Below are 16,623 nucleotides of genomic sequence, written 5' to 3' on the forward strand. Positions count from 1 at the left end.
TGTTGCAGCCTTCCATACAGGGCCCAGAGAGGCCAGTGGTTCACCTGGGGCCTGGGGCTGGAGGGCCCAGCAGTGGGCAGGGCCTGGGGGCTGGTGGCAGTGCTGGCACCAGGCCCCCTCCCCGTGTGCTGCAGAGCGTCGGCTGTGACCTCGAGATCGACTCCGGTGCCATGGAGGACCACTGCGGCGTGTGCCATGGCAACGGCTCCACCTGTCACACCGTGAGCGGGACCTTCGAGGAGGCCGAGGGCCTGGGTACGGGATAGGGCCCCTGGTGGGACGCAGGGTGCCCCTTCTTTGTCTCCCCTGATGCCCTGCCCTCTGACCCCACGGTCCCCACCCAGGCTAGAGATGGGGAGCAGGGCAGCCACCTTGCTTGGCTCAGGTCCTTGCAGGGCGGGCACTGTGGCCCAGGTGTGGGCACCTGTCCTCATGGGCTCCTGCCCCAGAGACCCCAGGCGAGCCCATCTGGCTTTGCCTTCCCAGAGGGCTGGTGCTGTCTTAGGAAGCTTCAGAGACCCCCAGCTCCACTTCCTCCCCTCAGGGCCTGTTTCTGATTGCCAACTGTCCTAGGTGTGGGGGACGAGGGGGCGAAGAGCTCATGGTCTGACAGGGTGACAGAACCTTTTAGGGTGACCGACACAGGGTGGGGAGGCTCAGAGCTGAGAGCACTGGGGAAGAGGGTCCTGACCCGGAGAGGTCAGGGACTTCCTGTAGGAGGCAGGAGTTGTGCTACAGACAAGATAAAAGACACACACAAGATGGGGAGTCATTGCACAGACAGAAGGGGCTTGTGCCCCCCAAAACCTGAAGGTGGGGGTGGAGGCGAGCATCTCTGGGGAAGGCATGGGCTGCGGCAGCCTGGGAGGCAGTGCTGCGGGGCGGGAAGGCTCAGGCCTGGAGTCCACCTTGTATCCGGCAGAACCTGGGGCCTAACGTGCCTCCCTGGCCTCCGTTTCCCCATATATGACGGGATCACAGCACCTATGTTATGGGGCACAGGGCTTAGTTCTGTGGGCACACGATGGGCACTGCTTAAGAGAAGGCACTGAAGCCAGCCATGTGGGATTGAGGGGCCTGGGGAGAGGCCGTCTGGCCCAGTGCAAGGGCCCAGCCTGAGGCATGGCACCACTAGGGTCTCCGGGAGAGGGTGACGGGCTGCGGGCCACAGGTTTGTGCCCCTGAGGCCTTGGTGACAGGTAGATCCAGTGCCTGCCTTTCGGGGGAGCTCGGACTCTTAAGCTAACAGTAGGATCTTCGGCAACAGCAGGCAGGGGCAAGAGAGGGAATGTGGGACGAGAGGTGAGGGGCGGGGGGGCAGCCCTCCACCTTGTGCGTGACCTCGGCCACCAGGGTACGTGGATGTGGGGCTGATCCCGGCGGGCGCCCGTGAGATCCGCATTGAGGAAGTGGCTGAGGCGGCCAACTTCCTGGCCCTGCGGAGCGAGGACCCGGAGAAGTACTTCCTCAACGGCGGCTGGACCATCCAGTGGAATGGGGACTACCAGGTGGCAGGCACCACGTTCACGTACGCACGCGCGGGCAACTGGGAGAACCTCACAGCCCCCGGGCCCACCGACGAGCCGATCTGGATCCAGGTGCCTGCTGCCGAGGACCAGGCGGGGGGCAGTTAGTCTGGGGCATCCAGTGGGCGTCTCCGTGCACTCACGGCCCCCGCCTGCCTGCCACAGATCCTGTTCCAGGAGAGCAACCCCGGCGTGCGCTATGAGTACACCGTCCACAGAGAGGCAGACGGTCACATCCAGGTCCAGCCGCCCGAGTTCTTCTGGCACTATGGGCCCTGGACTGAGTGCACGGTCACCTGTGGTGCAGGTGAGGGCAGCGGTGGGCAGTGGCTGCCCCACAGGGCCTTGTCTGGGCAGCGATGTGGGTTGCAGCTCTGCATATTTGCTGGGCACCGTGGACTTGGACAGCATGCCTCTGGGCCTCGGTTTCCCTATTTGTAAAATAGGGCTGGTGGGGCTTGGAGGTTGTGCCCCTGGGCCTGTGTCCTCATCTGTGAAATGGAGCACGAGTCTCACCTCAGAGGCCCGCTGGGAGGTGGGGAGGTGGGGCAGGCTTGGGCCCAACGGTGGGCTCTGTGCCCCGTCTGCTGGCACTCCCCCGGAGGCATGGCTACCTCGCCCTCATGTTCTCGTTGCCCAGCTCTGTGGGTCTCGCTCTGGCCTTTCTGCTCCACTTTGGAGAGCTGGCACCGCCTCCCTGGAGCCTCCAGCCCTGCCCGGGCCCAGATCCTGCGAGTTGTGGGCTCTGACCCCGGGAGGGGCTTCCCCACGTGACCCAGACCCACCAGCTCTGAGCCCACTCAGCACATCCCCTTGCTTCCTTTCACTCCTTGTAGGCATGTGATGGTTTGGCTGACCCCCTCCCTCACCCGTCCATGTCCAGGGATTGCATGTCAGGAATCTGGGGCAGGGACCGCTGAGCATTCCTTAAAATGCTGTTAGGATGACAGAACAAAACGGGCCCACCAAAGCCTGGCAGAAATCCCGACCTCTGTCAAAGCAGCCGACCCCACAGGAGTGTCTCTGAGTTTACAAAGTGAGAATGGACATAGGGTGAGCCAGACTTGGGGGCCTCGGGGACGATGAGTCAGGGATGTGCTGAGCTGCAAGAGGTAGGATGGGCTGGAGGCTGGAGCAGAAAGGGGCTCGTCTCTGCTCTGAGAAGTCCCCAGGGTGCACAGTCCGGCTGGCGCTTGGCCTGGACCTTTCTCCCTCTCAGCCACGCTTTCCCCTTCTGGGGGTCACAAGTGGGGTCCTCCCTCTGCACCCCTGGCCACGTTCCTGGCCCGGGGAAATGGCGCAGGGCTGACCCCCACGGAGCGGAGGCCTGCGAGGGGCTGCTAGGATTCTGCAGGACCCGTCATTCCCCTGAGCAAAGCCTGCCTTCTGTGAGTGAGGAAGGGAGGGTGAAGGCAGGGACTGAGTGGGTCCTGGGGCTGGGGGCGAACGGCACAGCCGTGCAGAGGTCCCGGGGGTGAACGGCAGAGGGTGAGAAGGACAGAGCTAGCTTGGGGCCAGCAGTGGGGGCTCCAGGTGGTCTGAGGAATCTCTTCCCCAGCCTTTTTTGGAGCGCTGAGCCTGTTGGGAGGGGTGTGGACGGTGGGGCAAACCTTAAGATTTGTACACTAGGAGCAGCTGGCTCTTGAGCTCCTGCCGTGTACCAGGCGTGGGCAGAGCCTGCACACGCATGACCTCGCCAGCCTCATGCCCAGGCTTGGAGGCAGACATTATCGCTCCCATTAGCAGATGAAGACTGAGGTTTAGAGAGACCCAAGGCCCAAGGCCCCCTAGCTAGCAGGCTGCAGGGCTGGGCCCCCCCACCACACTGAACCTCTGTTCCACGCACTGCCTGGAGACAGGGGTGAAGGTCTGGAGGAAGGAGAGGGGGCGGTGGGCCTGCCTCCCTCCTGACGGGCAGTGGGTGCCGTCCTGGGAGGGCTCTGGGCTCAGGGACTTGTCTTTGGGTGCTGGCGGTTGGGGCGGGGCCCTTAGTGCCAGGCCTGGCTGAGCCCTCGCCCCCTAGGTGTGCAGACACAGAGCGTATACTGCGCCGAGCGGCAGGCGGGGCCGGTGGACCAGAGACACTGTAACCCCCTGGGCCGGCCGGCTGACCACCAGAGGACGTGCAGCCAGCAGCCCTGCCCCGCCCGGTGAGCCCCTGGCGGCTGCCTCCCAGCCGCTCCTGACTGCAGGGCAGGCCTGTGCGGCAGGCTCCATGGGGGCCCCAGGAAGCAGAGGGAGCAGGCCTCTCGGCCTCGTCCCAAGGCTGGAGCCCGGCCCTGGCCTGCCCCACACCCCCTCTGGGCCTGTTCACCTCTGTGGCGAGCACCAGCCTGGGACACCCCTGGTCACTCGTGTTCGGGTCCCTGGGGGTTTGCCCAGTCCTCCTGGGGGAGGGTGGCAGGAGCAAAGGCGACCTGGGGGCTAGGCTGCCGACCACGTGGAGCTCTGGGGGATGGTCCCTGGCTTAGACCTGACCCACCTGGCCCCAGTCCTGGGCATCCAGCCAGCCTCACGCTGATGCCCGTCTGCCTGCAGGTGGTGGGCAGGTGAGTGGCAGGTGTGTTCCCGCTCCTGCGGGCCCGGGGGCCTCTCCCGCCGGTCCGTGCTCTGCATCCGCAGCGTGGGGCTGGATGAGCAGAGTGCCCTGGAGCCGCCTGCCTGTGAGCCCCTCCCCCAGCCCCCGGCCGAGAAGCCCTGCAACCGTGAGGTGCCCTGTCCTGCCACCTGGGCTGTGGGGAACTGGTCTCAGGTGAGCGTCAGGGAGGGAGGGGCTGCCCCCAGCTCCCCGGGTGGCTGAGACGGCCTATGGGAGCCGTTGCTGCCCCGCACATGGTCCCGGCTGGGGCATCCCAGGGCCAGCCCTGTGCCCCAGGTCTTGGGGACCAGGACCCCCGGCAGACGACCATGTGGTCCTGAGCTGGCTGGGCCAGGAGGGCTGAGGCTTCTGCTGTGCTGATGAGGAGCGGTGGGCCCAACTTCTGGCCTGAGACCTTCACCCTGCCTCCCCTGTAGTGCTCGGTGACGTGCGGGGCAGGCACTCAGCACCGGAGCGTCCTCTGCGCCAACAACACCCAAGTCCCGTGTGAGGAGGCCCGGCGGCCAGCGGGTGAGGCCGCCTGCACTCTGCCGCCCTGCCTGCAGGGCCTGGACGCGCTGGGCTCTGACGGCTCCGGCAGCGGCTCCTCCAGCTCAGAGCTCTTCAATGAGATCGCCTTCAGCACCCCCCGCCTGGCCCCACGCCCCCCACAGCCCCCCTCCATGGAGCCGGCCAGCACAGGCAATGCCATTGGGGGTGAGGGCCCCGCCCGGGACCTGCCAGGACCCATATTCGTGGACGACTTCTACTACGACTATAACTTCATCAACTTCCACGAGGACCTGTCCTATGGGCCCTTTGAGGAGCCTGAGGCTGACCCGGAACTGGCGGGCACAGGGGACTGGACGCCCCCACCCCTGAGCCACCCTGATGAACCCCCCACGGGCACCCCTACGCCTGCCACAGAGCCTCCTGCGGTCAAGGAGGGGGCACTGGGGAGTCAGGCCCCTGCCCCTTGGCCTAGCCAGGCTAGCCCTGTGCTGCCCCCACCCTCAGACCAGACCCCTGGGAACCCCTCTGAAAATTTCTTACCTGAGGAACACACCCCCATGGGGGCCCCAGACCTTGGGCTCCCTGGCTCGCTTGGGCCCCCGGCTTCAGCTGGTGGGGTGGAGATGCCTACCACCCCAGGGAGAACAGACAGACCTCTGGGAGCGGGCGGCAGCCAGAGCCAGCCACCGCCCCCAAGGTGGGAGAGCACCAACGAGGTTTCCGAGGACGACGAGGTGCCCCCGCTGCCCCAGAGACCCGGCCCCGTGCCGCCCCCCCGCCCCTCCATCAGCACTGCCCACCCCTCGCCCGGGCCTGACTCGGTAGAGCTGTGGACCAGCAGGGCGGTGGTCTGGGAACCAGCTCTGCAGGGTGGCCTGGGGCCCGCGGATAGGGAGCTGTGGCCCACTGTGGGGAAGGCTCCTCTCCCGGCCGCTCTGCCAGAGCCCCCAGGCACGGAAAGCTCCCTGGAGCCAGGGACTCCCACCCTTTCAACCCCAGGACTGGCTCCTCGGGACTTGCAGACCCCAGCAGTGCCAGGAGCCTCCCCTCTGACAGCCCCACCTGGCCGAGGGCACACACCTCGGGTGGCCGCCCCAGCCCCAGGGCCCCTGGACCAGCCTCGGTCCCCTAGCCCCCAGGCTCCCAGTCCTGTGGTGCCTCCAAGCTCCATGCTGCCATCCACGCCCGCCCAGAAGAGCAGAGCCCCTGGGGTGCAGCCTCCGGGCCCCAGCCCAGCCGAGGTGGGGGGCCTGGCAGACCTGCTGCCTGCCCGGAACGCCAGCTGGGAAGCGGGCAAGTGGAGCGAGGTAGGTGGGCAGAGTCCGGGCAGGTTGGGGCTGTGAGCAGGACCTCAGGTGGGACAGCAGAGCAGGGCCCGAGCCTGCCTCCCTTGGGGATGCTGGGCTGGAGATCAGCTGTGGGGGGTGGAGGGGTTGCCAGGTGGGGCCGCTGCACGGCTCAGTCCCGCTGCTCATGTGCCCTGTCAGGCTTGTTTCGGGCAGGGTGGGGAAGTCTGCCTGTTTCTGGCCTCCGAGGCCCACTCCTGAGCAGCCTGGGGTCCCCGGGCACGTCCTTTCATATTTGGGCTTGCACACTCTCAGCAAAGGGACCCCTAGACAGCTGTGTGGGTGGGAGACCCCCACAGCCCCAGGCCCGGTGCTGCCCAGCCCAGCCGGCTCCTCCAGGGGTGGTCTGGACCTGCCCCTGGCTCTGTCCTTGGGGGCTCCAGCCTGCCCTGTCAGGGGCCTGGGATCTGAGCTGCCTGGGAAGAAGCCGGCCCAGGCGATCGCTGTCCCTGACTGTGGCTGGGGAGGGACACGTCTCCCCCAGTGGCTCTGGGAGGCAGGGCCTCATCAGGACAGCTGGGTGGCCTCCCCTGGGTCCCCAGAGCAGGGACAGTTGCTGCTGAGGTTTGGCTTTTTGTCCTCGGTCTCCTGGGTCAGGGGTTGGGGTGAGGGGTCGTGGAGCAGCTGCAAAGCAGGTACAGAAACAGGCCTGGGCACCCCGTGGCCCGCCCACCCTGGCGGGCAGCCAGTGCCATGGCCTCTCGCCCTGCAGTGCTCCACCACCTGTGGCCTGGGCGCCGTCTGGAGGCCCGTGCGCTGCAGCTCCGGCCGAGAGGAGGACTGTGCCCCCGCTGGCCGGCCCCAGCCCGCCCGCCGCTGCCACCTGCGGCCCTGTGCCACGTGGTACAAGGGCAGCTGGGGTAAGGTGCGTGCACTGAGCAGCGGGCCTGGGCGGACGCCGCCTGCAAGGGTCTTTGCCCCCCGTGCTGCCCTCCTGGTGTCTGGAATCCTCCCATTTGATGCTACCTGCCCCACCTGCCACCGCTGGCTGATCCCTCTCCTGGGTACTTCCACCCCCACACGACTTTGTTCCTCTCCCCATCTGTCCCCTCCTGCGGGGGCTCTGACCAGGCTGTTCAGGGGCCTGGCCACCCGCCGCACCCCTCACCCGGCCCTGTGTGGTCCCAGTGCTCCCGTAGCTGCGGCGGCGGTGTCTCTGTGCGGGACGTGCTGTGTGTGGACACTCGGGACCTTCGGCCGCTGCGGCCCTTCCACTGCCAGCCAGGGCCCCCCAAGCCGCCCACCCGCCGGCACTGCAGAGCCCAGCCCTGCCTCGGCTGGTACACCTCCTCCTGGAGGGAGGTGAGGCCAGGCGTATGGGGTGGGAGGTGGGGCGTCCTGCGACCCTGGGGTGGCCTGACCCACCCACCCGCCCACTCCCAGTGCTCCGAGGCTTGTGGCGGCGGCGAGCAGCAGCGTCTGGTGACCTGCCCAGAGCCAGGCCTGTGCGAGGAGGCGCTGAGACCCAACAGCACGCAGCCCTGCAACACACAGCCCTGCACACAGTGGGCAGTGGGGCCCTGGGGCCAGGTGAGCGGGTGTGCAGGGCACAGGGGCGCAGGTGTACAGGTGCAGGTGCTGGGCCCTGGCTGCCCACTGTTCATGGGGAGGGCACTGTGGAGGGGCGCGGCCTGGGGAGGCTCCCGGGGGGAAGGGACGCTGCAGGAGGAAGAGGGTTGGGGGACAGCAGGTGCAAAGTCCTGGGGCAGGAATGACACACTGGGGGCATTCACTCTGCAAAAGTGGAGGGCAGAAGGGGCGTAAGGGTGGCCACGAGCTGAGGGTGGGCAGGGCCCCTTGTGCCAGGCCTGCTTGGAGCTCAGAGGTTCAGGAGTCTGTCCCCATCCTCTGGCTGTGGAGTGACTGCAGCAGGTCATCTCATCTTGCTGGCTGTTCTCTTATCTGTAGACGGGGCAAAGGTGGCACTCAGCCCGGCACAGTCGGCACAGACTGAACTGTTTTTAGGGCTTTTTGCAAATTTCTAACCCCGAGTGATAGGGACAAAGCCTGACTCAGGATGGTGGGCCCCCCCTTCCTCTGCCCATGCTGCAGCAGGTCCTCCATCCCACAGCCGCCCACCGAGGCCTCGTGGGCATGGCTGGCCTCTCTCCCCCCTCCCTCCTGCAGGTGCACTTCCACAAATGAGCACGTGTGGTGGGCCCTGGACTGGCCAGACCCTCCAGGGAGGCGTGAGGGGTGGGGCTGGGAGCAAGGAGGGGCCTGAGGCGCAAGGATGGCTCCCTAGTGCAGGCAGCCCTCACCGCGCACGGCCCGTGGCACTCACCCCCGCCTCCTGCAGTGCTCAGCCCCCTGCGGCGGCGGCGTCCAGCGGCGGCTGGTCAAGTGTGTCAACACCCAAACTGGGCTGCGCGAGGAAGACAGCAGCCAGTGTGACCACGAGGCCTGGCCGGAGAGCTCCCGGCCGTGTGGTACCCGGGACTGCGAGCTCACCGAGCCTCCACGTGAGTGTGCCTGCCCTGGCTCGGGGGGCGGTGGGGAGGGAGTCATCCACCCTGCACCACAGCCTCCCAGCTTGGGCAGCAGCCACAGCTGGGTCGCTCTGTGCCCTCGGGCAAGCTTTGTCCCTCCGCTACCCCCAGAGTGAGGCTGGAGCCCCTGAGCCTGGGTGGAGACCAGGCCTGGGGGAGCCCCCAGCCCCTCTCTGGCCAATTGCTTCCTGGCTAGGGGTTTCCTGGAGTGTAACCACAGGAAGGACCCCCTCCAGGTCCTGCTGGGTCCCTTCCTGGCCAGCTGGGTCCTCCTGCATGAAGGGCCTGAGCTGGCGGCTCTGGACGCATGCGCACGTGTGCAGTCCCTCCCTGCGGCCTGGCCGCCTCAGCAGTGCTGAGCCCAGGAAGCCATGCCCCCCACAGCTGTTCTGCCTCAGCCTCCATTTCCCTCTTGGAGCCCCTACTTCCTTGTGCATAACGGGGCTGCACCCCCTCCTTGGTGGTGGGGTGGGCAGCATAAATGGGGTCCTGGGCAAAAGCCTGGGAGGTGCTCAGGGAGGCTGGCTCTTCCTCTCCCCTGGGGCCACTGTCACCCGCTGAGGTCAGGACGAGGGTCCGCCTCCGTCAGTCGGAGGGCCCAGCAGCAGTGCCGTGCCAGCCCGTAGCAGACATGCAACGCGCATCTCAGAGCGCCTCCTGTGCAGGCCCCGGCTGGCTGCTGGTGCCGTGGTGCCCGCCTTAGGGTGGAGCAGGCCACGGCTACTGTTGGCCCTGCATGCTGGGCTCAGGGCTGATGGGCAGTTGGCAGCTGTGGCTCCAGCTGGCTGGGGCCGGGGGCAGTGGGGGGGGACTGAGGCCTTTGGTGCCTAGAACCAAGGACAGGCCTGGCCCAGAAGGTTCTCTTGGAGGTCAGGAATGGCTGACCGGGGACTGTGGGGGCAGTCATGTGGCTGAACCATGTGCTGTCCCAAGTGTGGCGTTTACGTGGAGGCCAGCAGGGAGGTGGTTTGGACGCCATGGCCCTGAGTCCCCAGGATGTTTTGATGGCTCGTGGGCTGTGTGGCAGGACATTGGGGAAGCCTGGAAACTCCAGGGCATGTGGTCACTGCGGTCAGGTGGCTGACACAGCGTGGCCACATCCGTTTGCCTGTGAGGTGGGGGCTCCTGACGGAGGGGGGAGTAAGAGGTCTCCCCAGAGGTCAAGAAGCTCGCCGTAGGCCCCACAGCAGAAACAGGCTGCAGGGCAGCAGGAGTGCAGCTCAGCGCTGCTCCCTGGCCCGCGGGGCTGCCTGCCACCACGTGCCCTCTGCCTGCCAGGGATGTCCCAGACCCAGGGCTGTCCTGCTTCCTCCTCCGCTGGGATGTCTGCTGGAGCGAGCTGGGCAGCTGGGGGCTGTCAGCTGCAGCAGCGGTGGGAGTGAGGTCAGGGGCCTGGAGGCAGCACTTCCCAAAATAGCTCAGAGAACGGAGGGAGGGCCAGCACCTCAGCCCCAGCAGCCCCGCCTGCTGCCTCCCGCCTCCAGCCTCCCTCCCCAGGAGGCCTGGCTTGCACGGCTATCGGCTATCTCTGGGCCTCCGTCCCGGCCTGGCTGGGACTCTGTTCTGGCCTGTGACCCAGCAGCTGAGGCTCAGTGTAGCCCGCCTGGCTGCAGGGGGTCAGGGAGGCACAACAGGGTGGGTGCAGTGGGGCTTCAGCTGTGTGCCGGGACCTGTTGAGGGCACTGGTGAGCAGGGTTGCACGGGGTGTTGCCCTTTGGCATCTAGTGAGCACCTGAGCATCAGGGTTGGGCTTCAGGGCCTTTCTTCTGGAAGCTGGAACACAGCTGGACCAGTCCTTAGAGTCCCGGGCTGGGGGTGGTCAGGCCAAGGGCTGGAGCCAGGGACATCTCTGCAACTCCAGAAACGGGGCCAATTTGCTGGGGGTTGCAGAAGCCCCCCAAGGCTGCTGAGGGAGAGCAGATGGCCCAGGTAAAATCCCAGCGGCCCCTCCACCCCTGGTGCTGGTGCCCAGCCAGTGGCCCTGACCCGCCCCGCCCCACCCCAGGCTGTGAGCGGGACCGCCTGTCCTTTGGCTTCTGTGAGATGCTGCGCCTCCTGGGCCGCTGCCAGCTGCCCACCGTACGTGCCCAGTGCTGCAGCTCCTGCGCCCCACCCAGCTGGGGTGCCCCCTCCCGTGGCCATCAGCGGGCCACCCGCCACTGACCCACACCCATGGGGCCTGCAGCCAGGCTGGGATGCACAGACTGATAACCGACGCACGGACCTCAGCGCCCCATCCAGGCTGCGGTGGAGCCGGCCCTCGCGCTTCTCTGGTGCTAACCCCGGCCCCTGCCAGCAGCAGGCTGGGGACCCCCTCCCCCAAGAAGTATTTTTTTATTCTAACAGTTCGTGTAATATTTACAGTGATGATAAACATAAAGAACATCTACCATTTCAAAGCACAGCTGGGCCTCCTCTTGGACTGGGTGGGGGAGGTCAAGTTAGAGCCCCAATCCTCTGCCCTGAAGCCATCCCCCATTCCAGTGGCACCTTCCCACAGGCTCGTCTGGGAGGTCAGCTGGGCGAGGAGCAAACGGTTCTCCCAAAGAATGTAGGTAGGAAGGCTGTAGGAGGCAGAGCAGAGGGCTTCCTGGAGGAGGTGTATGCAGGCAGGGCTCAGAGGGGTGGTGACGGGTGCCAGGCTCTTCCTGGGCAGGGGTACAGCTTGGCAAAGGCCATGGGGGCCCATGCTCTTTCCTCAGCTCTGCCCAGGCCCCCCACGTCCCTGCCCCAAGGCCCCCAGGGACCCATGTTCACAGGGATGGAGTCGGGCTCTGCCTCAAGCAGCAGCGATGGTGAGGGGTCTGGGAACCCCACAGGCACTGCCTGGCCCCCTCTGCTCTGTCTGTTCATGCCCCTGCACCCAGTAGGAGGGGGAGCACGGGGTGCGCTCAGCCCCTGGGAGGATGGGGGAGGAGCAGACTGGCCAGCCATGCCCCTCCTTCACCCCTCCCGTCCTTTCTCTGTGCTGAGATGGGCTGGGCTGCGCGTGGCCATGACTCAGGTGTTTCCTCCCTGCCAGCCCTGGGCTGGGTGCCTGCTGCCCCGACCTGTGACCCAGTGCCTAGTGCCTGCCCACCACATCCCCCATGGAGCCAGGCTGTGGGAGCAGGTGGGGAACAGCCCTGCCTCAAGGAGTGGCCTGTGCAGACCCCGGCCCCTGCCTCTGGCATGAGCTGTGGACTTAACCCTTTGACACCTGCTCACATGCCCTGCTCTAGGGGGGGCGCAATCACCCTTCTGAGGCTCAGAGGCCCAGCCCCACTGTGCACACCTTCACACTCCACTCTGCAGACTGCAGTGTGGCCCCAAGGGCATGTGCCTTAGGCTCCTCGCCGCGCCTGGCTCAGTGTGTGAGGGGCACCGAGAACCACTCCTTGGGGATTGAGACAGAGAAAAAAAACCAGGCTGACACAGTTAGCAAGTGCCTGCCCCAGAGGCTGCCCCGCTGCTCCCCCTGGGGCTGGAGTGAGGACCCCAACTTCAGATGAGAAGCCCACGGCTCTGAGGAAGGTGAGCAGTCGAGGGCCTCCAGCCCCACCTTGCAGTCTGAGCTCTGGGCTGCCCCAGTGCTGAGCCCTCCCACGGGGCAGGAAGATGGCTCTGCACAGGCCCTGCAGGGGGTGCCTGCCGAGGCCCCTCAGGGAAGTGAGCTGCTGGGGGCTGTACCCGTCTGGACATCACAGCACAGTCCACGGGTGGAGGGACACGCTTGCTTCCTGCCTGTCTGCAGCAGCTGGCCAGGCCCAGGAGGTCCCAGGGTCCCACGCTCTGAGTAGGGGTTCCCAGGGCTCTTCTCGGTCTGCGAGCAGGGCCTCTGCTTATGGGCTCCGACCCCTGCACAGGGGCCACAGGTCACTGCATGGGGCCCTGCTCGGGTTGGCCCAGCTCTGCCACTGTTCTTGGGCTGGGGTCTCGGAGCACCTCCCCACACCGTGGGAAGACATTTGGTCTTAATCATCCTCGGGTGTTTTTCCGATGATGGGGGATGAGGGGTGGCGTCCCCAGAAGCAGCTGGGCCTGAGGCCAGGCGGGAGGCAAACAACCCATGACTCAGGCCGGGCACAGCGCAGCTGGCGGAAGGCGGGGGCTGCTCTGGACCAGCGCGGCTCCAGCCCCTGGCCCCACCTCGGTGCCCCCGGCCCGCCAGCCATGGCCCTTGGGCCTTCCGGTCCCACCCACCCCAGAGCAAATGAAGGACCGGACGGAGAAATGCAGTGGGTGGGTCAGGGAGGCTCCATTAGCCCTGCCCCACCCTCCAAGGCCATGGGGCTGAGCCTTCAAGAGTGGCCACATGCCAATCCAGAAGGTCATACAAATTATTTATTTTATCTTCCAGAATGACAATTCCAAAGTCGTACTTGATAAGCACAGAGGTGGTTGTGACATGCACAACGTCCCCGGGCAGCCCCTCGGGTCCTCAGGCCGGCGGCCAGCCCCCACCCCAGGCACGCCCCAGGCAGGCCCAGCCGCTGGCCCACTTGCAGTGAGACATTGCAGAAAGTGAGGGGCGAGGGCTGGTGCAGCAGTACAAACACTGAGTTAAAGAGGAGAACGGGGACTGGCTACCTGCCTGGAACACTTCCTGTGTCGATAAAATGCAGTTGAACCGAGGTCGTTCTCAGCAGCCAACAGCCTGGCTGTCAGCATGACTGGCTGTCAGACCCTAGCCCACTGGGTGGGGTGGTCGTGCATAAGTGCAGGGTGGGCGGGGGTCTAGGGCCACAGTGTGGGGGAAGCTTCAGAGGGCTCAGGCTCACACAGACACATAGGGGTCGTGCACACACAACTTACACAAAATACATATGATCTAGAAAAACCTTGATAAAAATAGCCTATAAAAATATAAACTGTAGTGAAAATATACAAACGTATTAACAGATACTAAACCAATAAAAAACAAGCCCTCGATGTGAAAGCTGGCAGTTCCTGCCTGGACGACGGGGGAGCTTGCCTGGGCCGTGCCCGTCAGGGCTGAGCAGTCTCTCCCAGCCCCAGGCCTGCAGTCTCAGCTGCCAGACCCCCACAGGCCCTGGGGCAGCACCTGTGGGAAGGCCCCCCCTGGGGGCACAGAACTATGCTCAGCACAAGGGGAGGGCAGTGTTGGCCCCAAACGGGGAGCTGGACCCCGTGGTTCTGTGAGTGTACCCCGCAGCCTGTCTGGCACCAGGTCAGCATTTCCGCTGTGCTCGTTCCAGAGAGGTGAGCCTCCAGGAAGCACCCCAGTCCCTTCCCACCCCCACTCCTGCCTACTGCCTGGAAACTGGCCCAGGACCTGGGGAGTGGCTGAGACTATGGGCTCCAACCACACACTACGGGCCCAGGACCCCAGGCATCCAGGTGCTTCCAAAGATGCCTCTTCCAGGGTGAAACGAGCCTGTTCCTATAGGCGGCATTTCAGCTCCAGAACAAAGCATTTCTTGGGGGAAGCAACTCAGGGACTAAAGCGTGAGGGCAGGTGGGGGCCAACCCCTACATTCTGCCCCTCCTGGGCTGCTGTCCTCTAGGCCGAGAGCAATGGGGAGGTGGGGGTGGGGGTGGGGGCTCCAGCAGCCCAGCTGGTCCCGTGGAAAGATGTCCTTGAGTGGTCAAAGCTGGTCCCAAACTGCTAAAACATGTTTTTGGTACCTGAAGAGACAAAGGCTTTGGCTAAATATAGGGACCAGCTCCCTCCACACAGTGAAAAACCAGATTAACAAATTTAACTGAAGACAGAAAAGTTGAGCTCAGTCTATGCAGAGATGCCACCTGGCCACAACACTGCTGGACGGTGGACAGAACAGAAAACCACACGTGAAAAACGCTTCACTTGACTCTGAGTCCATGGGATTGATAGACATCAGCTAAGGGTCATCGCGTTTCCTAGGCGGTGGGACACCACTTAAAACAGCTGCTTTCACGTTTGACTAACGCTGTGCAGGAAGCCTCCTCCCCTCTCTACATCAGGGGTGGTCCAGGAGTGATTAAGCAGCAGTAACCTTCCTTGAGCAAAGCCCCTTTTCCAGGGATTCAAAGAGGCTGAGTCCCAGGGGCAGCTGGGCCCACAAGTGAAGCCTGTGCTGGCCTGGGGGGCATGTCTGCGCAGCCTCACCAAAGCTGGGGCCTCAAGCAAAGGCACTTCCAGCCACAGGCCCTGGCTGCCGGCCTCCCTGCCACCCCAGCACAGATGCCAGGAGCCCAGGATGCCCCAGAGAAGCCCCAGCTTCTAGCCGCCCCACAGCTTTCGCCAGGCAGCCTGCCTGCAAACCTCCCCAGGGAAGCTTCCTCTGCCTGCAGCCAAGGCCTATCTGGGGCTACACCCGCTCCACAGGGGGACCCAGATTCCCCGGGATCCACCTGATTCATGGAGAACGACTCTCAGAGTCAGCTCTCGGGTGGTAGAGATTTTCATAAGCCTTGTGGAGCTGGGCCAGGCAGAGGGCAGCGGGGCCAGGGAAGACTGACACCAAGATCGGCTGCTGGTGGGAAGCGGGTGTGGAGTGGTGCAGCGCTGGCCCCGGGGCAGGTTGCGAGCATGGTTTGAAAGGCTATGCTGGGGGAGACAAAGTTGCTCGGAAACGGGCGGTGGCTGGCAGACAGCTCCAAAGCACTACGGGAGTCCCTCTTCATGCCAGCCTTCTGCCGGGCCTGGGAGCATCCGAAGCAGCGGGCATCCTCCACAGAGCAGTTGTGCAGAAGATGCCCTCGACCATCCCTCCGTCCAGGAGGCATGGTGTGGGGTTTTCTGGGGGGGCACCAACACCACCAATGGGTGCTGTGAACAGGATCTTGAGAAGAGCCGCCTGGGAAGCCCAGCAACGTGCCCCTCAGGCAGAAGCATGGTGGGGACGTGTGTAACCAAGCGCCGTGCAAAACACAGCTGTAAACAGAAGGGCCCGAGCAGGACGAGAAAGCGCCGTGTGGCTCTGGCCATCAGCCCGGCCATCAGCCCGGCGGGCCTCCAGAGACTGCGGCACTGCGCACTGGCTCCGAGGGAGCAGGGCCTGCAGCTCCCCCTCCGGTACGCCACGGGGTGACGCAGGTGCAGCGGCTGGTGCTCAGGTGTCCTCCTCCTCGTCGCTGACGAGCTCCCCCTTATCAGGGCTGGAGTCCCGTTCACGCAGGAAGTCCTCCCGGATGGCCTCTAGCTCCGTCAGCTCCAGCCGGACCTTTTCCAGGTGGTAGGCACGCCGGTTCCGGATCTGACGCAGGGGGAATGGGTTCAGGTCCCCAAAGGAGATGCTGATCAGCTTCCTGGCAGGACACAGGACAGGGTGTCAGTGGGGTCTGGGGGTGCCGAGGGTGGACCCTGGACCCTAGAGGGCCTGACATAGGTATGTCCCCAGGGCCCAGTCCTCATGCACAGGCTACCCAGGCAGGCCCTGAACACTGCCTGTGTGGCCCGGGGACGCCTGTGTGGCGCAGACGGACAGGTACCCATTTGTGGCCTCTGAAGCCTCATCTGTATGTGGGTAACAGCCGTGCCACCTGCCAGGGTGTGGGCTCCCGGGAGCTGCCGCCTGCCAGCACTAGGACAGTGCCTGGCGCTTGCTGGGTGACAGCAGGGACAGGCCTGCCGAGTCCTCCAAACCAGCGCAAGGCTGGGCAGTTAGACCCTGTCGGACAGACGGATGGAATGAACTATGCCCAAGCAAACCTGGCGGCACTGCAGACCTGCCCACTGTGTGACAAGTGTGGAGATACAATCTAGAGAAACAGGCAGGTGGTGTTTCATACCACCCCCAGGTAACCTACAGTCAACATTTAAAAATCACAGTGACCTGTCCCAGTCCCTGGCCAGTGATTTAACAGAAACTGAACTGAGAGGACCCAAGGCCTGGCATGGATTTCCAGCACCGACCACATCAGCTGCAGCTGCCCCGGGGGTCCTGGCAGAGCCCGTCCCCCACTCCAAGGCCCCTGCCCCCAGGGTCTGCAGGCCCCAGAGGCTTCTCTGCATGACACCAGAGGCCACCCACAGTGCAAACCCAGGAGAGCCCGTGATGGAACAGAGGACAGCAGGGCCTCTGTCAGAAATGACCCCTGACCCGCTCCTGTGAGGCAGACAGATGTGGGGAGAGCGTGTCTAGCATGTTCCTCTTTCATATTTAAGACACCCACTCCCTAAAGACTCCCAATCCCAAGCTGGAGGATTCTCCTGCAAGCCAGCTTCAGACATCAATCCCAGTGCT

At 64.8% G+C, this 16,623-nt stretch overlaps 2 protein-coding genes across 5 annotated transcripts in view; one reads left to right on the top strand and one right to left on the bottom strand.

Moving 5' to 3' along the window:
- ADAMTS7 (ADAM metallopeptidase with thrombospondin type 1 motif 7) overlaps window positions 1-10,873 on the top strand; it is a 37,004-nt gene extending 26,131 nt beyond the window's left edge. For both annotated transcript variants that reach the window (XM_036916075.2, XM_036916076.2), the window contains 11 exons: window positions 135-255; window positions 1,354-1,598; window positions 1,692-1,833; window positions 3,550-3,676; window positions 4,065-4,278; window positions 4,542-5,924; window positions 6,676-6,828; window positions 7,092-7,265; window positions 7,347-7,493; window positions 8,263-8,425; window positions 10,458-10,873. In XM_036916075.2, coding sequence (XP_036771970.2) covers window positions 135-255; window positions 1,354-1,598; window positions 1,692-1,833; window positions 3,550-3,676; window positions 4,065-4,278; window positions 4,542-5,924; window positions 6,676-6,828; window positions 7,092-7,265; window positions 7,347-7,493; window positions 8,263-8,425; window positions 10,458-10,615 — 3,027 coding nt within the window. In that variant the 3' untranslated portion in view covers window positions 10,616-10,873. The remainder of the gene's footprint in view (window positions 1-134; window positions 256-1,353; window positions 1,599-1,691; window positions 1,834-3,549; window positions 3,677-4,064; window positions 4,279-4,541; window positions 5,925-6,675; window positions 6,829-7,091; window positions 7,266-7,346; window positions 7,494-8,262; window positions 8,426-10,457) is intronic.
- Window positions 10,874-12,755: 1,882 nt separating this feature from the next.
- TBC1D2B (TBC1 domain family member 2B) overlaps window positions 12,756-16,623 on the bottom strand; it is a 55,117-nt gene continuing 51,249 nt past the window's right edge. For all 3 annotated transcript variants that reach the window (XM_036916055.2, XM_036916050.2, XM_036916049.2), the window contains one exon: window positions 12,756-15,685. In XM_036916055.2, the coding sequence (XP_036771950.2) occupies window positions 15,490-15,685 (196 nt within the window). In that variant the 3' untranslated portion in view covers window positions 12,756-15,489. The remainder of the gene's footprint in view (window positions 15,686-16,623) is intronic.

The sequence above is a fragment of the Manis pentadactyla genome, chromosome 18, assembly GCF_030020395.1.
Source record: "Manis pentadactyla isolate mManPen7 chromosome 18, mManPen7.hap1, whole genome shotgun sequence".
NCBI lineage: Eukaryota > Metazoa > Chordata > Mammalia > Pholidota > Manidae > Manis > Manis pentadactyla.